The following is a 24103-nucleotide window of genomic DNA, read 5'->3' as shown; positions in this document are numbered from 1 at the left end:
AGGGGAATGTATTAATAATAATTTTTCATTTTTATTGTATTTGTTCAGGGGCAGAGGAAAGAGATCAGATCATCAGGCAAAATCAATCAGAAACATCTGCTGTGTTTTGGAACGCACCACTAATCATTTTAGGTGGGAAAGCTATCCTACTTACTACAAGCATGTCACTTTGGGATAACCTTCCCTGAAAAATGTATGGCAATGTGTGCCTACAGAGACTCAGGCATGGACCTGCTAACCTGTAGGCCCCCTAACCTGGAAGAAAACAGGACATGCAAGCTGATAATTCTCTTAGGTGGCATCTGATTTTCCTGGATACTCCATACAAAGTGGAAATGAAAGCACTGTTTAGGGCAGTAGGCTCTCTACTGACTTGGAGCCCAGCCAAGAGTGCCCACGCATGTCTTCCTTTGGAATTGCATGCTAATACCAAGATGCTGGAAGATGGCACATTTGAGATGTTCACTAACTTATAGGGAAGTTGCATAGATGGGGGAAGTAACAATTAAAGAGTGCTTAAAAAAATGCATTTGTTGTACCATGATTAAGGAGGTGCTTGTGACTGATCTTTAACAGCACAATGGAGAACAGGAAACACAACTGAACATATTTTCTTCAGAGCACGTGATATTCAGGCTTACAGATCACAACTGCAAATTTCATGGAATACCATGGTAAGCCAATAAAAGTAATGGGATGGTTCCCCGAGGTTGCTTAGAAATTCCAACTGGCAGTTCTTATAGAGAGTGCATGCAGCTCAACAGCAATCCACTGAAGTTTCACTCTAGTAAAAGAGGAAGGCAATATGGCCTGATTTTCATTGCACAATGAGACTTGCTTTTGTTAGGATCACATGCAGCTTTTGTCAGTATTCACATGCAGCTCTGAGCCACAATACATCATTTGAGGATTTGCAGTGGATTCTTTTAGAATAATACTGCTAGGTTTCCAGTTCAGCCCATGCTATTGCCTATTGGTCCATTTGGATACACCAAAAAACGACAGCTTGACTTGCTTAACACTCTGAATCTGAGCCGACTCATTAACCATGATTTGTTTGTTTATTAACCCCTTCTCATAGATTACAAATACAATTTACAATAAAAACATGTATAAAAATGAATACAGCTACATAGCACATGGCTGTCCATTTGCTGTTATAGGAGAAAGTAGGCATATTTAAAATATATGTACCTGTATTTTAGATATTATTTAATATTATCATGGTGAGTTATACAGAAACTAACATAATTTATTCTTGACCTTTAATCTGTATATGTGAAATATATTTTTTCTGTAACAATGCAGAAAAAAGGTTGTTTAGTTATGTGGCATTCCCTTCTTTGGCATTCTGATTTAATTAATGAAGTAGGAGCAATGTGTGGCTAACTTTCTAAAAATGCTACAAATCTGCTGCTTAAAAAATTGTTTACATCTTAATAGCTGCTCTTAGCTTTGCTGAGCGTCCTCTTGGATTATCTTTAATATCCTTAGCTTGGGGAGTGACCACTTTCTTCTGTATTGAGGTCCATCTTGAGTTAGAAGTTCCACTGGACAATTCATCCTCTTCCTCGTCTGAAGAATTCTTCTCCACTTGCCTGATCTTCTGCCTTACACTGAGATTGAATTTTTCTGATATATCTATTCCATGAAGAAACCGCTTGATGATACGATCTTCTAACGAATGGAAAGAAAGTGCTACAAGTCGCCCCCCTGGTTTTAGAAACTTTTCAGCTGCCTTTAGCCCCGCAAATAGTTCGTGCAGCTCATTGTTGACAAATATGCGCAAGGCTTGGAACGTTTTGGTAGCAACATGTGTTGGTCTGTGAAGCAAGTCTTTTCGAGCATACAAAGCTGCGTCTGGGAAAGCACCTGTTATGAATAAGAGAGAATGAATTAAATGATTACTCTTCAGTAGCAATGCTCCCCCAAATGATCCTTCTCTACTCCCCTTTGTTTTTACTCTTAACTATATTAGTGCTAGAATTTGTAAATGCTGATATTTAATGGGACTTTTCAACATTTTAGAAGTCTCGTGGACAGAAGTTAGCAGCCTCTAAATCCCGCAGGTTAATCAAGTGTCTTTGGCAATATAAAAATGCCATCCTTATTTCCATCATTTCTAATCAATGTTAGTGTTACTTGAGAAGTGGTCAGAACTGTGAAGATTTTGGAGGGAATTTTCTTAGTATATAGAATTAGGAGATATACTAATAACTTTACTTATTCCCACATAGCAATGTCAATAAATAATCACTGACATCAAAATGTTTTTCTCATATTTCTACACATGTGTAGAAATATGAGAAAAACATTTTGATGTACATGAGTTAGAAGGACCTTATTCAGTATTTTTTGCCCCACTGGAAGACTGAACTCATTAGGCTGTTAGGCAGCCTCCTCTGTCCTATCTGGCATCCTACAGAGTCCATTCAGTGTCAGCTGATGCATATTTGTTCATTTCCAAGTTATATTTAGATGCTCAAGTTTTCTTATGTACAAATATGGAGAATTGATATCACAATCTATTCGTAAGTCAAATATAAACAGATGTTCTGTTTGCATACAAATATTTTCCCCTAAATACTGCCACATTTATCTTTGTTCATCTTTAAACTATCACTTGCTTCCCATCATCATGGTTCAATTGACAAAAAATCAGGTGTTTTGATTTGTCTAAACCAGTGGTGTCCAAACTTTTTTCAAAGAGGGCCAGATTTGATTAAGTGAAGGGCAATGAGGGCCAAACTGCCTAAAACCGACCGGCGGGCCGGATTAGGCCCCCGAAATGGACTTTGGACATGCCTGACAAGTATGGTAACATTTTCAAAATCTAGATTCGGGTAGGTTGGTCTGACGCAGTCAAAACAAAGTAAATAAATAAATAAATAAATTGTCTAGTAGCACCTTAGAGACCAACTAAGTTTGTTCTGGATATAAGCTTTTGTGTGCATGCACACTTCTTCAGATACACTGAAACAGAAGTCACCAGACCCTTATATATAGTGGGAGGGTAGGGTTGGGTTTTTCTCATAAGGGTAGTAGGAGATGGGTGATTAACTCAATTGGTATGGTAAGCCCGTGGATGACTGTTAATAACTGCAATTAGTCTTACAGGAAAAAGCAAGGGATAGTATGTAGATGACCAAACACAGCTTTAGCATGTGTAGTGAGACAAGAATCCTATATCTCTATTCAGACCAGGTCATTCATCAACAGGTGTGCATGCACACGCAAGCTTATACCCAGAACAAACTTAGTTGGTCTCTAAGGTGCTAATGGACAATTTTTTAATTTGTAAAATCTGTGAGGCAAAATATTTAAGACCCATATTGCATCAGGCTGTGGAAATCCAAGTTTTTGCACTGCAATAGTGTATTAATTTGTATAATAATGCGATGTTTGGGTGTAAGAGAAAACATAGTAAGCACTCCCTGCTCTTCTCACTGCTATTCATCTAATTCCAGTTGCTGCAACATTTGAATCTGCTTCCCACATTGCTCTGCCACATTGCCTGTTAAGCATCCACACGGTGCCTCACATCTTTGGAACCAGCAGGGCTGCAGCATGGCTGCTTGAAATGCAGTCTAACCAACCAATAATGGAGGCAGACTTGAACATCACTGCAGCTGCACGGAGCCACAATCCCACAGAAACCATTTCCAATGGCAGCCATGAATCTGAAATAATGTTTAAATTGGTTAACGGAGCTATAAAATGATGTCCCCTGATCCATGGGTTATGTATTCGCCAAAGGTGGTGGCTGTAATCCAGCAGAGCAAATGAACCACATCTGCACAAACAGATGGATTGCTTTCTTATTTTTATTTTTTTGGCAAAGCAGCCCATCCCACCCACCACATCACACACCTCTTTGAAATGAGGGGAATGATGGATCTTCAGTCACCCTGCATTCCAGGCTATCCTCTCTGCCCCTTTGGCTCCACAGAACGGATCCTAGGCATTTACATGAAAGCATGTATTGTCATCTTCCACTTGCCTACAAGTTAAAAGCAAATGGAAGAATCAGCTAGGAACTTTTTTTTTTTTTTGGTTAACACACATTATTTATGATCTTGGATGTATTTATGGCATCCAGTCTCTTATTTTTATGTACTTGGATAGAATAAAGAAACAGACAAAAGGAAAATTCAGCACACTGTGCATAGAAGGCAGACACTTGAGCCAAGCAAAGAGATCGGGGGGGGGGGGAGTATATGGCAAGACATAAGTCTCCTTATGTCAAATAAATAAAAAAATATATCTTCATTTATAGGTTAAATCCTTCATCTTAATGAGGACTGCACCTAGAAAAAAAGCAATTCTTCCATGTACTGTAAAGCTCACTGTGGTAAGCACTTAAAAGAATAACTATAAACAGTATCTGTGTGGTCAATGCTCTTATGGTATTCTTTGATAAGGATGAAACAATGTGCTTAAAACCTGAATCCGAAGGGAAATCTCTCCTTTGTGCACGTCCCTTGTTCCTTAAGAAGAAAATTGTGAAGTCATGCCCTCACAATCAAGGAACCACTCCTGGGTCTCTCTCTACTTGTGGCCTTCCTAGAAACATCCAGCTGACTACTCATGTAAACTACTCATGTAAACAGAATACTAAACTAGATGGATCCTTGGTTTGATCCATCAGGGTTCTTATGCATTTTGCCTGGCTTGGCTTCCTCTCACCTCCTTTGGGGCAGCCTAGTTAACATCACCTCTCATCAAGAACATAATCAGTATTGGATCTGATCTGCCTGTCACAACTTTAAATTTGAATTACTGAGCTGGCAGGTCCAACAACAAATAAAACATCTACAAGGAAAGAACATGCTCTATATCTTGGATCCAGAATAGCTCTTCTACAAATGGTTGTCACTGAAGCTTTCTCCCAGCTAATCGAGCCATGCATGCCCCATGGTGGTCTGTAGAACTGATGGGGATGACATCTAGATTAGCCACCCTGAGCAAGCAAATGAAAAGTCAAGGTCCAATTTATTCTTATGAATGAACAGAGTGACTGTGGCAGAAAGCTCATGATAGATTAGATCTTTCTCAGGTAGTCATCTGGACCATCAAGAATGAGATGATGACCACTCGGTGGCTTGCTGTTACCAATCTACCAGGCGCTTAGTGGATTGAACTGCTCATGCTTGTTTCAACTTAAACACCAGAGCTTGGGAAGAGTCCATAGATGTACCTTTCACACTTTCTTGTTTAGTTTTGTTGGATATTTCTCAATATTTATGTAGCTTGGGGAGGTATACAAAAAAGCTGACCATGTGCACACTCAACCCTTGTCCTTCCAAGTTTTCATGAACAGCTAGAGGCAGACTAGCTGAGTGAGTGGAAGCGTGGTTAATGATGTGGTTCCTGTAAACTTAAAACAGGCTTCTTCAAACACTTCTGAAGCAGCTCCCTCTTGGTTTTACCATGTAGGATAAATTCCAGTTGGACTCAAACATTCCATCCCTGAGAAAGGTGCTCAGGTTTTAGGAGGCCTTTCTATATTTTCTGTATTTAGGCCTTTCAGTTCTAGATGTGGATTTTCTATATTTAGGCCTAATATTGGAATCTAAACAGCCCCAGTCTCAATGACTGATGACCTTTGCCAAGAGGTACATACCTATCAGTTGTACTACATCTGTCAGCAGCTTTAAATACCATAATATCCATCTGAATTGCTTAGCAAAAGTGGGACTTTGCTTTAAAATGTTATTTAGGTCCCGGAGGACCCATTGGCCTCTGGCTTCCCTCAGGGTTCCATCTTACATGAAACCGTTCAGAGATTTAGAGTAAAGTGTCACCAATATGCAGATGGTGCGGTTCTCTCTTCTTTCCATCTAAAGATACTATTACTGCCTGGGACAGTAATGGACTGGATGTGGGCTACCAAACTGAAGTCTAGTCTAGTCTAGATGAGACAGGTGGTCTCATGGGTCCATACGACTGTTGATCCATGAATAATTATTTAATTAGTGTTGGTTGGGATTTTACTTCCCTTAAGAACACAAAATGTTCTTAATGGAACGCTTTTGCCCAGCTTAGGTTGCTGCACCAAATATTCCCATTCCTGGAGATTGTAGATTGGCTATGGGAATATCTTTCTTAGTTACATTATGTCTAGACTACTGGAATGCAGTCTATCTAGGCTGCCTTTGAAAAAATATCCATAAACTTCCAACTGGTCCAGAATATGACAACCGCATTTGTTAATGGGAACTACCTATCGCAAGCATCTGCACTGGCTTCTAGTTTGTTTCAGTCCCCAATTCAAAATTCTATTAATGACCTGTAAAGCCATGTATGATTTGGGCCAGTATATCCGAAGAACTACTTTTTCTTGTATGAACCTACTTGCTTTATTAAGATCATCATTATCATAGGTTCTCATATCCTATACATATTATCCTTCTGACTGTGACCAGGGAGACCTCATTGTAGTCATGCCAAGGTTCCGGAATTCCCTTCCTAGGAAACCTTGTCTTGGCATTTTGGTGGCTGGGAAAGATCATCTCTCTTAGAAAAGCCTCTGGCTAAGATGCTTTTTATGCTACAGAGATGTAGTGTCGGTTGTAATCATCATCTTCTGCTGCTTTTACAAGGACGTTTTTATAGATTATGCTTTAGCTCACTGTTTTATGCCCCTTAAGTTTTGTAATGTTTGTTTAATGTTTCATTGTTTTAATAATGATGTTGTAAGCTGTCTTGACTATTTTTAGGAAAAGTAGGTACAATTTTTTTTAATAAATATGTTTATCTCTGCTGGGGTCTGCCAGGGGAAAAAACAAAAGAAAGATTTTAGTAGTGTATTCCTTCTATCCTGTTTTAATTAGACAGCCCGGAAGAGATGTATGTTATTTCATTCTTAATCATTTAAATGGAGGAACATTTGTGGATCGGGGCAGAGGGGGAATCCATCATGTTCTGACCTTTCCACAAAAAAGAAAATCACATTGCCAATGGAAGAAAAATCTTGCTTGGTAACAGGCTTTACTACGGATAATAATAGAACAAAATTTATATGGGAAGCATGCAAAATAGATTTCATTCATAAAAAACCATGCTTCTGGCAAGATGAATGATTTAAAATCCCAAGGAGAGAAATTATCCTTTTTTAGTTTTGGGATACCCTGATGTTGCTTACACTATTTAAAATCTAATAGATTCACATGTTAAAATGCATTGAAACTTTAAGCTTCAGAATGAAATTAGCAACGTGCAGTGCCTGCCAATGGGCAGCATTCAAGTCCCCTGTGAGACAGAGTGTGTGGCAGACTTCAAAAATTAATTCTGAGCGGGCACCTGTTTACAGGAATTTCCTGTTGAATCTGAATCACATTTAATAAGTTTCAATGACGCAGCTCATGTCCTTTTGTCTAGGCTTTCTTAATAAATGTGGATGTATATCATATATCCATCTGAAACTCAAGCAATATTACATATTTCAAGACATTAGTTAAAAGTCTGTGAACTTAGATAGATCTGGATAAACTAGATTTACCTACCAAGATTCTTTTTAATTGCCTTTTTGGTCCATGAACTTACGTTCTCATCAAGAGAATCTTAAAGGCTTACATAATCTTACTTGTCTGTGAACAAGTCACAAATCTAAATGAAAGCAAGTGAAAAAAAGTCACGAAAGCTATCAGGTAACAAGGAACACCAGCCACCGAAAGGAAAGATCAGAAGGAGTTGAGGGAAGAACAGGGCCAGTCCTACCATTAGGCGGGGTGGGACAATTGCTTCAGGCAGCAGTTACTAGGGGGCAATGGTGGTTGCCTGCCACCCTCTAGCCACTCCTCCTGAGCCCCTGGCCATTTCCCTTTGTGTCACTGTGGTATCCTACACCCCTAAACTAGCCTGCTGCCCTCAGATACACTGGCAGACGTATTACGTCAGACGTGAAGTAAGATTCAACTGCTAGTCCAGTCAGCTTCTGTACATGGAATGAGGAGACTATTTTGCCCTTTGCCTTAGGCAGTAAAATGTCTTGGTTTGGCCCTGGGGAAGAATATAATAGGTACACTGAAATGTCCAATCTTTTTGTATCATTAGACTACACCTAGATGTTAGCAGATGTATCAGGTCCCATGACTACGACTTACGAATGAGTAAGATAAAAGACTGTGTCACTAGTCCAGCACAGCACAGTAGTTTAGTAGTGACTACTACCCGTCTTATATAATCTGACTAATGCTTACAAAGGGACGACCTTCCCTTCCACAGGAACAAGCAAAAACAAAATGCAAAACAACTGAGCAATAGCAATAAAGATAAAGAAATCCTGGAGGGCCTGCAGTGCTGAGATTTCTGCCTTTGTAAAAGCCCCGTCTGTCCTTGTTTTCGATGTAGGTTTGGAATGCTGTCACACCTCGCCCTTACTGTACTGCCCAAAGCGGCAGCAGCACCACAGACAGAGGGGGCCTGGCAACTCATAACATCTGGGATTGACTACTAGCATGCACTGTATAGGGGGCTGCTCTTGAAGACCTGTCAGAGCCTTCAGTTGGTTCAAAAATAAAAAAGCATCTGCTCGGCAGTGGGGTGGTATGGGTTATATGAAACCATCTCATCCCAATTCTGAAATGTTGTCAATGAATTCCTGTGTGTTTTGAGTGCAATTCAAAGTGCTGGCCCTAGAGAGCCCTATATTTGGGAGAGGGATTTCTCAAGCCCTGTTTGTGCTTTGAATGTATATGGTAGGATTCTTCACTGAGTCCTCCTGCTTGGGGAGTAACTGGAATGCTCCCTCCCTTCCTTCACAATGCCTGACACCAACAGCCCTTACCTCTCAGGGACAGGTAAAAACTTTTTATCCAACAAGGCATTTTATAATTCTGTATACAGTCATACCTTGGTTGTTGAACGTCCTGGAACTTGGACGTTTTGGCTCCCAAACACTGCAAACCCAGAAGTGATTGTTCCGTTTGCAAACATTCTTTTGGAAGCTGGACGTCCAAGGGGGCCAATCAGAAGCTGCGACTTGGTTTCCGAACGTTTTGGAAGTTGAACGGACATCCGGAACAGATTCTGTTTGACTTCCAAGGTATGACTGTATTGCTGTTTTCAGTACTGGAACTTTATTGCAACTGCTTTACCTTCTCTGGGCAGTCTTTAGCTTTTGCATTTACAGTGGTACCTCAGGTTACAGACGCTTCAGGTTACAGATGCTTCAGGTTACCAATTCTGCTAACCCGGAAGTAGTACCTCGGGTTAAAAACTTTGCTTCAGGGTGAGAACAGAAATCATGCGGCGGCAGCGCGAGGCCCCATTAGCTAAAGTGGTACCTCAGGTTAAGAATAGCTTCAGGTTAAGAACGGACCTCCGGAATGAATTAAGTTCTTAACTCGAGGTACCACTGTATATATGTGTCCATGGGGGGGGGGTATGGTTTCTACTCTCATTTTTTGAAAGCCACTTCCAACAATTCTGAAAAGGTGGCATACAAATCTATTTAATAATAATACCCAGCAACAGCACAGGTCTTTCCATTAGCCCTTTGAATGTAAAGCTGAGTTAAAGATTTACAAGAGAGTTTGCTTCATGTATAAGCACAGAATCAAGTATTAAAAGTTTAAGGGATAAGTCACCTCCTATGCTGTGATAAATGATCAGCCAGCAGATGGCAATGTCCATTCTCCAGTAGCTTTGGAATGCCCAAGTTCCTATATATTCTCTGCATCATGACAGCCAATAAAAGTTACAGGTAGATAGCCATGTTGGTCTGCCATAGTCAAAACAAAATAAAAAATAAAAATAAAATTAATTTTGTTTCAGCCAATAAAAGGTTTACTCTAGCCATCATCCCTGCCATTTCATCACAACTAGCTCCTCAGACCATTGCTGGGGCAAACATAACCCATCAAGGGTAATTGTAAAGGTATTTGTCTGGAAAGGTACTTTGTGCTCTGAGAATGCAGGGATGCTGACTGGGAGGGGAAAATGTATTTTATGTATTATGTTTATATTTCAATGCAAAACCTTTAGAGTGCCCTCAGTGTAAAGTGGCATATATCCAAAGTATTCTGCAAATGGCCCTTGCTCTGTATTGTCCTGCCCCAGGGAAGATGAAAAGGTTCAGAAAATGTTTTAGCTATCTGGCCAAAAAGTTTGATCTTATGCTGGTGGAACTTCTTCCTGCTTCTTTGCAGAGAATTTATTTATATTGACAATTTATATACTGCTTAACTGCAGTTGTCACTCAGTACAGACAAAAAATAAATTAAAACTATAAAATCAAAATACAGTTAAAATGCCTACTGGAATAAAAAAAGTTCAACAGGGTGGGGCCCACAATACCTGAATGCACAGCTCCTAATGGGTACCAGTTGTGCATTTGAGCCATGGGAGACCACTAACAATGACTCCTCCAAAGACCTCAATGACCAGGCAGAATAACATATCAAAGGGGAGAGGTAAACGTTACAGTTCACCAGGATGGTTTGAACACATCACAATTGAAATTTATGAAGTCTCTATGGCCAGTCCTTAAATGATGGATGAGTTATAGTAAGGGTAGCACTGCAAACATGGCCCCTGTAAAATTTAAGAGGTATTTTACTGAATCTTGTGAATCATTGTTCTTGCTGCATCAAAGTTGTCACAGTCATGTAACAGTGGACTTAGGAAAAGGCTTAAAGGCAATCTATACCGTCTGACAGATCATCTATACCAAACATCCTCAAAATGTAACAATTCTAATTACTCACATTGGTTTGCTCACTGCAATGTGTAACCTTCCAGAATCTGCTAAGATAAAACTGTATTGACCAGCTGATAGAAACTACAGTGAAGACCTTCTATCCTGGGATACAAAGATAAAGCTGCTTTCTCTAGGAGCCAAAGTGCAGTGGCATACATGTGCTGTGTGCAAAAAAAATCTACCATTGGCACCTTCACTTAAAAGAACCTGAACTAGCACAGGTGAGAAAGCCGCTGCCAGAAACCCTAGAAAGCTGTTGCCAGTCAGTGTAGACTGGGCTTGATGGATCAATGATTTGATTCAGTAAAAAGCAGCTTCACAACACTCCTAGAAACATGATGATGGCCGAATTTAGCAAACTGCCACGTGTTCATTTGATGCCTTCTTTGGCCAAATGATACAAAAATGAGAGTGTTCACTCACTCAACTCATTAAAAACTTGCATAGTGAAATAGTTGAAAGATGGCATTGTTGTGCACTGCAAGTTCTCCATGTACCCAGATAAGAGGCAGGCATCACTGTTTGCTCAAGAATCCGTAAGAAATGGACCACAACTTATTTGGAAGCTGTTTTTCAGCTGAAGTTCTCAGAAAGGCTTATAGAGTAAATCTAAAAAAATCAGCATAAATGAGAAGTTAAATTTTTAAAAAAATGCAGCATGATGTTAAAAAAACAGAAAGTCTTGGTTAAAGGCTCGTCATGTGGCACCATGAAAAACAAAGATGGTGCCAGGCAAATCTCTCTGGGAAAGTAATTCCAAGGCAAGACACCAGAACTGAAAAGGACTTGTATTTGGTCAATAGCCACTTTACTTAAGATAGCAGAGGGAATTAGGACTCTAAGACCCACCTTAAAAGTCCAGGCAGATTTAAGCAGGAGCAGATGGTCCTTTAGGAATCTGGAAGGTTTCTGGAAACAGCTGCCAAGATTGTATGCTTCAATAAGCCCTCCCAAATTCACCTTGTTAGCACCAGTGAAATATTTCATTACTCTGAGCACTACCTGGCAACCTAGCAGTTTGAAAGCACACTAGTGCAAGTAGATAAATAGGCATCGCTGTGGCGGGAAGGTAAAGGGCGTTTCCGTGCGCTCTGGTTTCCGTCACGTTGTTCTGTTGTGCCAGAAGCGGTTCAGTCATGCTGGTCACATGACCTGGAAAGCTGTCTGTGCACAAACGCCGGCTCCCTCGGTCTGAAAAACAAGATGAGTGCCGCAACCCCATAGTCACCTTTGACTGGATTTAATCGTCCAGGGGCCCTTTACCTTTTTAAACCAATAATGTCTACCTGTTTGTGCAATGGAAATCCACTTGGGCAACAGGATTTCTGTTTTCTCCCCTCTCCAGCCTCTCATACCCACCCACCCCAAATCTGCTCTGCTGGGTCATCCAATCCTTCAGGGTAGATTTTTGGGTGTGCAGATGGCTGCAGTGGGGAGCAGAGAATGGGGAAGAGTCGACCCAGTGATTATGCTATGTTGGACCGCACCCTATTTCTACCGAATAGAGAAATCAGCTAGTAGACTGTTATTTTACTAGTTGGGCAATTGCTTCTTCTTCCTTTGCAACTACATCCAATTGTGTGAAATTAAGACAGAAGCTTTGTTGTTTCAGGTAACTGAAGGTTTCTCAACAATAGCGATAAAACAGATCCTTTGTTTTTGTCATCCAGGGTTTCACCTTGGTAGGCAAAATTAAAAACGTCTTCGTGTAAAGTCTATTATTAAACTAATCAGCATCCAACAATATAAAAAAGATAGAACATATGGAAAAATAGCTGACATCAGAGCAGGATAGACAGGATTAGATCTTGCATGATTTCAAGTACAAATAGATCCCTCTGGGACTTAGTGGATTAATATTTTCTCTCTCTCAGACACTGCTCGGAATTAATGAGGGTACCTGCAACAATGCTGGCAAGCTGCTGAGTCCTGGTGATGGGGTAGATGCTGCGTGCCTGAACAACTGCTGAAGCTATTTTCTTGGCGTGCCTCTCCTCCCCGTATGTTCTCAGGATGGACGCAAGTGCCTGTTGATCTAAAGCATTCACAACATCAGCAGCGGTGGGCATGTCAGGATACCTACGCACAAGAACAGCCAATTAGTTCACTGACGTCAGCTTTCATTGACAAGGGGTGAAGCTTCACAGCATTGAGACATAAAGTCAAACACACATTCACTGCATGCAAGTGCTTCTGAGATTTCTCAATAAGAGGCAGAGATCATTTTAAAGCAGAAATAGCTCCTATCTTGTAAATCACCTCTTATTAATTCATATGGAAGCTTTCTCCCTCCAACCCCAACCTCCTAACATTAATTAGCTATAAAGAATAGTTGAGATGCCTTTTATCATAAACTTTAACATTATAGCAGCAGCTCAAATAAAATTCAAACGCAAAATACTGCTAAGGCTGCCTTTGCTTGTATAATGCCAGGAGATGAACTCATTTTACAAGCAGATATTTTTCCAAGACATCACATTGCTTGATCTATTTCTTGATAAAAAAAGAGAACCTTAATCTCTGTGACCTTTTCCCTCACATCTGGTGTTATGAAAAATGATCTTCTGTGGGGTATTTAACGATCACTTAAAGGTCTCTCAATTCAGAAATGGTCTCTTTTAGAAGAAAGGTACAGTAGTAGAAACGATCAGCCTGGATAACACTCCCAGAACATAACGGAGAAACCAGCATTTCTTTCATTTGCCTTTTTGGAATGATCTGAGGGATTTTATGTATCAGCAGCAGCAGAGACTGATTCAGAGTCCTGTGTGCTCATCACAGGCAAGGGATTTTGTTATAAACATTAGACCACCCAAATCCACAAGAAACAGTACAATCAGGTTGTACAATAGTAAAAACTTAAGCAAGATTTATTGACCTGAACCAATGTGACAATTTAGACACCAGAAAAACGTTGTGAGGCAAATAAGTTTGTGTGCTTCAAGATCCCCCCCCACCCCAGCACTGTTCCAAAGTGTGGGGGTGGGGGGTGGGGGGAGTCTTCAGAATTATAGATCTCCCAGGAGACCATTGAATCAAAAAGTATTATTTGTATTCTTTATTTGGGTTATTTCATTTTACCTCATTTAAAAAAAATAAACAACCACACACCCACACCCACACAGTGTTATCAAATTTCAACAGGACTAAAGCATATTTCTTTCTTTCTTTTGGAGGTCCGTGGTTGATTGTGCTTTGAGTGACAGGAAATCTGTCAAGCCCCTCAGCAATCTCATTTAATAGTTAACCATTCTTAAGAAAAATATACATGACTGATTTCAAGTATAATTTATACAGATTTTGGCTTAGGTTACGCTTTTCCTGGCTATATTAATTTGCATTTGTAATACCACAAACACTCTGCTGATTTTTATATACCGAGCTTCTAGAAATATTTTTTGACTAAAATCTTTAAAAGTGGTCTGTAATGTATTCATTCATTCTAATATGCTCTATCAATCTGTGCATCAGACACCAAAGTTCTGCCAGTACTGAAGCCATTGGAATTGTACTAGCTCATTGCCATGGTAAACTATAGATGTTCTACTTGGCTCATCAAACAGTAAGCGATTCTAGAATATTTTTTAATGAAGTGTATTTATTGTCGAAGGCACTTGGCAGGTTATACACAGCTGCTATACATTCAGTAAAATGTACAGCCACATAATGTAATACTCCAGTTTTCCACCCTGACACTAGTAGGCAACAGTTATCTATGTGGGGCCATTTCAAAATGGGCAGTGCCTTGAAATCAGTTTTAATTCAGAAGCTTAAGGAGTTTTTGTTTTTATTGTTTACAATTCCAAGAAACCACCTGGAAGAAAAGCATAATTGATCTACCGGTAATCAAAAGGATAAGAAATATGCTTATATAGGAATTGCCTCATTGGTCATACACCAGCGAATCTTTTACATACATTTCAGTTCTGTGTTCCATATGTTTTGCTGTTGCTGTCATCAACCATAGTTTCTATTTTAAATGCCAGATTTAAAATCCATGCATTTGCAAACATTTGTAATGAGCCAATAAGCAAAACAAACACTGGCACTAAGGCCTACACATTGAACATTAGTAAAAGTATTCTGCCATGGGGGAAAAAAAGATGATTTATGGTGTATATGCAGAGGTAGATATGGGGATTTGATCACAGCTCTGCAACATGAAAAGGAAATTAAATTCAGCATGCTAGTGAAAAATTGATTTCTTGTTGAAGAAAGAAGTGTTTTATCAATATGTACCTGCCACCATCCATCCTCATGTCCAAAGGACCATCTTTTCTTAGGGAAAAACCTCTTTCTGGAGTATCAAGTTGCATTGAAGAGCAACCGGCATCCAAAAGAACTCCATCCAGACTCCCTGGCTGCACTCCAGCCAAGGTTAACAAGGCTTCTGCTTCACTAAACTGTCCAAGAAGAGCTTGGATTTGTTGCCTACAAGAAAAAAAAAGAAGAGAAAATAATATATATCTCGCAAAAGGATAGTAATGTTTAACCTTAATGTCCTCCTAGATCCCTATGCATATAATTAGCAACTCCTTCATCAGAAGTCAGCCGCATTTTGACTGGAATGTCTATTCTCATTGCAATCTAGTATGCTTACTTGGAGAACTTAACAGAAGTTCAAAAACCGTTTAAGTCTTTGTTCTACCAATGAAAAAATTAAAATGCAACACTAGTGCCCTGTGATATAAAATAGGACCACAGATGGCTGCTTTGTGTGTCAAAATACATGGGTGTGTAACATTTTTAGTTCTAAAGAAGGAAATTAATCTCAGAGTTGCTGTTTGATCTCTTAAATCCACACTGTTGCTTTATTCAAAGCACAGCTCTTGCAACATCAAGAGAAACAGTGATTGTCCCAAGCGAACACATTGCTTCCTCAACTGGTGCACACATTTTGTCAAGATCACCAAGGTGAATGAAATAACTCTCAGAGGTACACAATGAACCTAACCACCAAAGGTCTACTCATAAATTAACAGCCTTGCTACTGCTGCCAGATCAATACCTGAATGAGACTACGTGGAGGCATTTTTCAACTAGTTAATTGAGAAGTTGGGTGTGTGGGAAGGAAATTGGATTGAATGATGTGGTGTTCAGGGGCCTGTCGGAATGTGTCAGGGGGTACAAGTGTCAATTAGGGATGAACAGGCAAGTGAAAGGTATGTCCAACAGAAATAGAGCACAACTTTTCATTCTCAAGGTGTCTTGTTATCATTTCCCATTTATTTAGTTTAAAAAGACTATGTTCCACCCCACATAGAAGAAAACTAGACTGATCTGTGTCTGGTTAAGAAAATCTGATGACATCTAAGATCTGAAGAAAGTAAAATGGATGTGCAGCAATTCAAGGTCCTTAGCACATTATTATTTTTCCATAATTCACCTCTTTCCCCAGAAGACTCATAAAATCCTTGAGTAGTAGTATTTCTACTTTTCAATTGGGAAACTATATGAGACAAAGGATGCAATTTTAAGTGAGCTGCCCAAGGATGAATTGTAATGATGACAAAATTGGATTGGCATTTAGGAAATTCACAACCCAAGGGTTTATAACTTCAAACATTGACTCTATCGTAACCATCTTAGATATCCTCACACACATATATATTTTTTTACCCTCGCCACTTTTTTTCTCCATTTTGCATAGCATCCACACTTGAATGGCCTTCCAACTACTATCTGAAATATTCAACTGATTCTTTTGCATTCCTTTCCTTTGCCTTCGTTCCTAATTCCTTTGCATTAGGGCTTCTTCGTTTTAAAGAAATATTTTAAACAAATTGCTGTTAAAATGTCTGTTGCTTCCGCTTTAACAATAATTCTGCCTGATGTGTAAAAGCCACAGAAATAAAGTAGGGGGTGGGGACAGGTCTTAGCACCTATGATCACTTTCACAGCTATTGTTCGGCAATTCATAGCAAGGGCAGGTAATTCCCAAATCACAGCATTCTATTAATGTCACTTGCTGCTTAATCTTAGCAGTTAACTGCTGCCTGCCAACACTAGCAACCCAAAGTGTTTCACTTAATGTAAGGAACATGCCAAAAGCCAATGCTTTCAAAAAGAAGCTTATTTCCGAACTTCAAACAGAAAGGTCTATTTACAGATTCAGCTTTTTTCCAAGAGGTAGTTAACATGTATGCCTATAAGTGACAATTTGCATGGACACTCGCTTGGAAAGCGGCTGAGTCAGCTGTTATATAGCTATTACTCTCAAAAGCTAGCAATTCAGGATGGGTTCGCACAGGGCTAAACTTCTACAGCCATTGACTTTCTGACAGAGCAACTCCAATTATTATTTTATTGAATAAAGACCAAGCCCCGGGGGGGGGGTGCTTTTAAAAATTGGGAGGAGAAACTGGCATAGAAAGAAAGCTAAGAGTACATGGTTTGGGGTTTCTGTAGGGTGTGTGGAGAGAAAAGCAACTGGGCTGATTCTCAGTGATACGTGTGTGTGTTTGTGTGTGTGTGTGTGTTTGTGTGTGTGTGTGTGTGTGTGTAGGGGATTTGTCTTCTAGTGATAGTGCATATTCCTGGAAACATCCCTTCTGTATATCAACTGTGTCAGTAGGGGATGATTTGCAGAGAAGTGAGGGGGAGTTAACCCTTTCCCTGCCCAACGTTTTCTCCTCAGCCAGAGTTTTACACCCATGTCTGTGATGGGGCTAGAATCTAAATTGTGCAAAATTATTTGGGAAGGCTATGTTACAAAGCAAAAAAAAAAATGTGTTGGGGAGGGACAGGTCCACCACTTCCCAACTGCAAATGCCCCTTCTTTACCCCAAAGCAGCAGCCATTCCAGTTTAATGTTATAATGGGGCTCTCATAACTTGTAGTTCTAGCATCAGAGAAGCATTCAAGTGGAATGTTCCTCTAGGTGCATTCAGTTAAATTGGTTTTTCCATTGTTACTGATTTTCACAGGAGGTACAGTATTAACAGGCACCAGAAAACATGGTCTTTAGATTCAGCATTGTTAAGGGAACGTTGAAAGAAGGTTCAAGAGAATTCTCATCCAGGCTTGTCAGAACTCAGTTCAAGTAGCCAACAGAAAAGAGACTTAACCAAAACATTGCTTGATACTATGGATATGGGGATGGCCAGAAAGATAACTGTATTTAGGACACCCTGGGATACTATTCAAGGTACCAAGTAATCCAATTGTTTCAGTCACTACTGCTGAGATTTTAAGCTGTCTGCTGGAACAGATTTGGTTGCAGACGTTAAGTTTCCCATTTATCTGGGAAACTTTCAGAGAAGCTGCATTGACTTCTTGAACAAAATTACAGGTATCTTGGCCAATTTTTTTTTAATCTCAAGAGCTGTGTGTGTGTGTGTGTGTGTGTGAGAGAGAGAGAGAGAGAGAGAGAGAGAGAGATTTGGACAGAAGGGCACACATCAGTATCTCCTCTGCCCCACCTTGCTACCCAGCATCGAAGTGTTTGTTTCTATATAGGGGATTTTTGCACTGGTGTTATGTCATAAACACCAGCTGATCGATCTCTGGTGACAACATACAGACCTGATGCCAGCAACCCAAAGCAACTAATGGTCATTCAGAAGTCTTGCTGATGATGTCAGCAACCCAAAGCAACTAATGGTCATTCAGAAGTCTTGCTGATGAACACACTGTTCCAATTAGCTCAGCAGGATGAGTGTACAATGACTACTGCCATGTTGGAATCATACACAAGATGCTCTGCCTTAAGGGAAAAGAAATGAAACTTCACTCTGACCAATATGGCACTTGTTTCCCAATGAATAGATGGAAGGTCTGCCTGTTAATGTAAACGTTTTGCTAAGACAATGTTCATCCTTTTAAAAATATTTTAGATCCTTCAAATCCCTATTGGCTGTTTTATCTGTTGGCTCTTCCACCTTTATTTTGTGTTTTTATTGCTGTATCATGTATTTTATGGGGATGGATTCTTTTTACTTTGTTTGAAGCTACCCTGAAACCACCTGCAATGAAAGGCAGAATACAAATCCTATAAATAAATAACACCCAGTTCAAGAATGCTAAGAATATCAGTCTGACAATGAGGAGTCAATGTCTCTTGTGTCAGCAGGTCCTCCAGGTGAGCTTTGTAACTCAATAGGCTGGCATTGTAATCAGAATCCTGTCCAGCATAAACAGCCTCGTTCCCTAGGACAGTTCTGAAGCCAGCAGCTATAGTTCAGAGACTGCCTGAGTTCCTTGGTCACTCTACATACAACACGATCTAGAGTACCCAAGAACAGACTTCAGGTCCTGGCAAGATACCTGAATGAGATATACTCGGTCTAGTTTCTAAACTGTTGCAACCTACTTGAGATCTTCTGATACTACTCTGACAGACAGAAGCTTGTGCAAGTATGTGTTGAGGACCACTCTCCAAGAAATGGAGGATGAGGAAAGAGTTCTTTCCCTTCTTGACAACCATGTGGACAATTAACTATCTTCTTCGCAACAAACAAACAACAGCTGTGTCTAATCTGAATGTGTAGATACACCTCCACAGGTCACGGAACCAGAGTTGGAAAGGATCACAAAGATCTTAAAAGTCCAACCACTTTCTAAAGCAGTAAATCCATTGCTGGGCATCTATTTTGTGCTTTAAAACATATAATGAAGATGAGGCCACCACCTAGCAAGATAGCCTGTTCCATGGTTGAATAACCCATACCACTAGGAAATTGTTTCTAATATTTACTCTTAATCCTTTATCTTGCAATTTGAACCCTTTTGTTTGGACCCTATTGCTTGCCTGCAGCATTCTTAAGATGTCTGGATCACCATGTCATTGTGAAGTGCTTCAGGGATCCCTGCTCATGCTTCACCTTTTGAAAAGCCAAAAATACCCTGGAGGCAATTCTACTTCACTTTCACCAAATCCAATACCCACATCTACTAGCTACAATATACAGGTAGGTAGCCATGTTGGTCTGCCTGAAGAAGTGTGAATGCACACAAAAGCTCATACCAAGAACAAACTTAGTAGTTGGTCTCTAAGAAGGATTTTTTTATATTTTGTTTTAGCTACAATATGTTAGGATAATGAGAGAGGTAATAGACCAGGGTGTGAGGAGAAGATATATAACTAAAGAGCAACTCTGACTGATCTCTGCACACTATGTGCTGCTCTGCCACTACGTGATAAGGGAGGTCCCCCCCCCCTTACCTGAGTCAATTTAGTTTTGTCTCTGCCTCCTGTCCCAAAGGCATGGTTTCTCCCAAAGGATTTAGTATTCCTCACCCCCACAGGACAGTTTTATTTTATCTTTAAACCCATTTGATGTTTCAGGAGGAATAAGTATGTTTGTATGGAGATAATGCAAAGACTGTAGGACAGCAAATATACAGGACAGTTAACAGCAAGCAAGCAAACAAAATGAAATATTATAAAACAGTAATATTTTGAATTCTTCCTCTGTCGAAGCCTATGAAGGTTTAATTGTTTTTTAAAACCCACATTTAGTGGTTAGACAGAACTGCAGATATTGCTTTAATGATAACTTTTATCTACATCTTTAAATACACATTATAGTTCTCTGCCCCAAGGCAAATAGTGGGAGTGTAACCAAAAAACAGGTCAAAAATATGAAGATTTCTTTTTTATGGCAGTGTCTAACACACACATACCCCAATATTTTTTTAAGAAGTTAAATGATGCAGAAGCATGAAAAAATATTACAGTGTTTACCATTATTTGTGCGTAGCTGCAGCTTTCTTATGTGTAATCAAAGGCCTCTCAATTCTAAGCAAGACAGCACAACTTCTTACACGACCTAGCCCACAATGTATTTAGGTACCAAATATTCATTGCTTGTCTATAGGTAGTGATGCAAATCCAATCCAAAATAATAGAATTTTATATCTGAATGTGACGGACCTTCTGTTAAAAGATGGTTGTTTTCAGCCTTTCAAACTTCAGACAGTGCAGTTCCTATTTCTGTCAATTAGGATCTTGAGGATATGGGGTTTTATGGAAACTGCAGGTATGAAACGTTGTTACTGCCATATTTGTTGGGAGGTTGAGATGAACCCAACAGCTAATTCTAACAACCAAGATTGTATATTGTGAACCAACTCTCTGCAAATAATGTTTAAATGCTAATCATGTTATGCCTAAATTCCCAAGATGACATACAAAAGCAACAAAGAACGAAACAACAAGTGGAACTCTTTTCCATGGCACACCAGAGCTGGACCCCTTGTGCTTTCCATCCTTTTGCTGGCAAACAAAGACTTTTCAGTTTACACTGCCCTTTGGCCACCAGGTATTGTATATTTTATTCCTTGCCCCACCACTCTGTTTTTCTTCTTTTTGTATGTGCTTTTTAAATGGTTTTGAGTGTTTCTAGTGCTGTTTTAATGGAGTTAAGGTACTTAGTTTAAACAAATCAGTTAAAAAAAAATCTAATGATTGTGTGTGTTTAGTTGTATCTGTTTTAATTTATGCTGTGAGCCATTTTGGATTCTGTACTGGGAAAGGTCGGGTATTAAATAAACAAATGCACACACACACACAAAACAAAGCATGTCTCTGGCACAAGTTCTCAAATTAAAAATAACCTAAAATTATTTGAATAGGAAAATATTGTGTCTCAGTAGGCAGAATATGCTACATCTATCCACAAATCACAGGAAGCACAAATTTATATTGAGACCTCAGGACACTTAGCAATTTTAGGAAAGAATCACATGCTTTAACTATGGCCAGGTTAAGCTTTTTGTTGTTCCAGGTTCTGTCAGCAGCCATCAATCTCCGAACGTAAACAAAATGAAAAATGGCAGGATGAAAAAAAAATCCAATTTCTTTTAATATACACTGCAAGCAAAGCTCATATTCTCAAATTTAACAACTGTCATTCATGGCTTCCTACTGCAAATGAAAAGCCACAGAAATGCTAATTTCAAGCACCTATAGGCAGTGAAGGATAGGCATGTCCGGCGTGCTCTGGTCCATGGGGTCACAAAGAGTCGGACACGACTGAACGACTGAACAACAACAACAACATAGACTGTACTGCACAATTTAATTACACTATAAACTCCAAATGACATATTCAAGAGTCCAGATATTTGGAATTTATGCTCAAAAACCCACAATGGGTTAAAGGGCTCTATAGCTAAACGGTCATATTTAGGATACAAAACATATTGTGTAGAGCAACTGGAAGAAAGGACAATCCCACCTGGCAGTATCCTAGTGTCTGATGAAGAAAATGATCTATTGGTTTTCTTCCTCACCACATTTTCCTCCGACAGATGTACACCAGAAGGACATAATGAAAAGCACACTTTTATTCTAGAGGCAGGTTGTTGAGATATATGGGGTTGCACTGTACATTTAGCAAGGAGCAAAATTAGTCTCAAATATATACCTACAAGACTGGGAATCCTTTACTTTTTACACCTTTCTTTTTTAAAAAAAAATCATGTTAACATAAACCTCAGTATTGGTGTTCATTTATCATAAGAAAGTATCAGAGGGTTATTTAAAGCAATTGGCAAATTATAAATTAAGACTTGATTACTAGCTTCTAATAAAACACACTCCTCAGTTCATTCCTCCACTCATTTAATTCAGAGGAGTAATCTTGTAGCTGAATGGCATAATAGAGGTGCACCATCATACTACACAAGAAATTGTAATTTTGGAAATGGACACAAAATTACCCTTGAGAAGTTACTTATGGAATTACACAATTGTCCTGGCTGGTTCACACTACGACGGCTACAGCTACAAGACTGAACAAGACTTCTTTCATCTCTGATAGCCCAATTAAACATTGGGGGGGGGGGGAGAGAGAGAGAATGTGTTAATAGTATACTGACACTTCTCCTGCTTATGTGTAAGTTGTTCTGTTTATGGTTGCAAAATTAGAAATAGTAATGACTAATAGAACAAAAGATAGCATACTGGTGTGGAGAAATTTAATGACCACTAACACTGGCTTAATTTAGTGACCATAGGTTTGAAGCAGCTGAGTGATCAATAAAATCAGCCCTTCGGCATGACACCATCACACATACAATGGGCAAGTTCTAGAGAATGAGAATTCTACCTCATCCTTCCTGCCACAGCCTCTGATGCCCTCCAAACCACTCATGGAAGTTAGGGGAACTTCCTTGACTGAGAGGGAGAGCCTTTTGCTTGAGCGAGAGTCCCAGTAAGAGTTTTAACTATTCATAGAACATCACAAATTGTAATAATTGTTTATGATATTAAATATGTATATCAATGTGCATTTAAAAGAAAAAAAATCTGGAATAGTATATTGCTGGGGAAATGTTAGGAAAATGACTAGCACTTGTCTACATTCAGAAGAGAGATGCAATGTGGTCAATTTCAATGTATGTTCTGTAATATAATTTTACATGTGCTATAATACCACTTGTGTGATGACATAAACCAGTACTTCTGAATGCACATGCAGCCATATTTTGAAGAAGCATGAATGTGCTTTCTAGTACAGTATTCAGTTTCACTTGAAAACTTTGAACCATCTGCTTTGACACAGAAAAATGCTATAGTATCAACTGCACAATAACTTCAAGCAGTCAACCAACTCTTCTTTGCAAAATGCAGCTAAGTATTAGTCATTACATAGAATCAGCTTTACAGCTTGGCCTACTGGATAGCATCTATTATATTGTTTCATTCAAAGACTTCCATTGCTTCTACAGACCTTCTGAGATTCACAGACCTTTGTTTATTTGGCTTTAGATTCACAAGAGAACCTTATAAGTGTATATATTTGTTTATGTTGTACTATGCCATGTATAAAATGCAATAAGAATTGTAGTGCTATTACTATTACTGGTAATCGTGTTGCCTGTATTGTCGTTGATTCCAGTTTGCAACACAGGGGTTAATTTTTTGGAAACATTACATAGAATCAAGCAATTCCAAAACTTCAGATCTCCAATTGACTCATTTCTCCAACTCAGAGCACAATCCTAAGCATGTTTCTTTTAAGACAGGTTCAATGTATTCAGTGGAAGTTACTCACTAGTAAGTGTTTTTAGGATTGCAGCCTTCACTTTTTCAAAGATATAGGATTTATTACCAAGTAGTAATGCAATATTATTTAATCTCCATAAATTTACACATCATTCTGGAAAGATTTCGGCCATGAACTACAAGTCTCTTACATAGAACTCCCATTTTTATTTAATCACGTCAATTCAATTTAATATTGCTAAATGGTCCTTAAAAGGTAAAGGGACCCCCTGACCATTAGGTCCAGTCGTGTCCGACTCTGGGGTTGCGGTGCTCATCTCGCGTTATGGCCGAGGAAGCCGGCGTACAGCTTCCAGGTCATGTGGCCAGCATGACAAAGCCGCTTCTGGCGAACCTTACATTTGTGCTAATTTAAAATGCATCTGTGTATTCATCTGGGTGTAAAAAAA

At 39.3% G+C, this 24103-nt stretch overlaps 1 protein-coding gene across 1 annotated transcript in view; it reads right to left on the bottom strand.

Moving 5' to 3' along the window:
• Positions 1–1042: 1042 nt before the first annotated feature.
• Positions 1043–24103, bottom strand: part of METTL15 (methyltransferase like 15) — a 91078-nt gene continuing 68017 nt past the window's right edge. Inside the window, 3 exon segments of the mRNA XM_033151199.1 lie at positions 1043–1872; positions 12603–12781; positions 14942–15133. Of these exon segments, the coding sequence (XP_033007090.1) occupies positions 1430–1872; positions 12603–12781; positions 14942–15133 (814 nt within the window). The 3' untranslated portion in view covers positions 1043–1429.

The sequence above is a fragment of the Lacerta agilis genome, chromosome 1 (assembly GCF_009819535.1).
Source record: "Lacerta agilis isolate rLacAgi1 chromosome 1, rLacAgi1.pri, whole genome shotgun sequence".
NCBI classification, from domain to species: domain Eukaryota; kingdom Metazoa; phylum Chordata; class Lepidosauria; order Squamata; family Lacertidae; genus Lacerta; species Lacerta agilis.
This window is presented reverse-complemented; position numbering and strand designations above follow the sequence as displayed.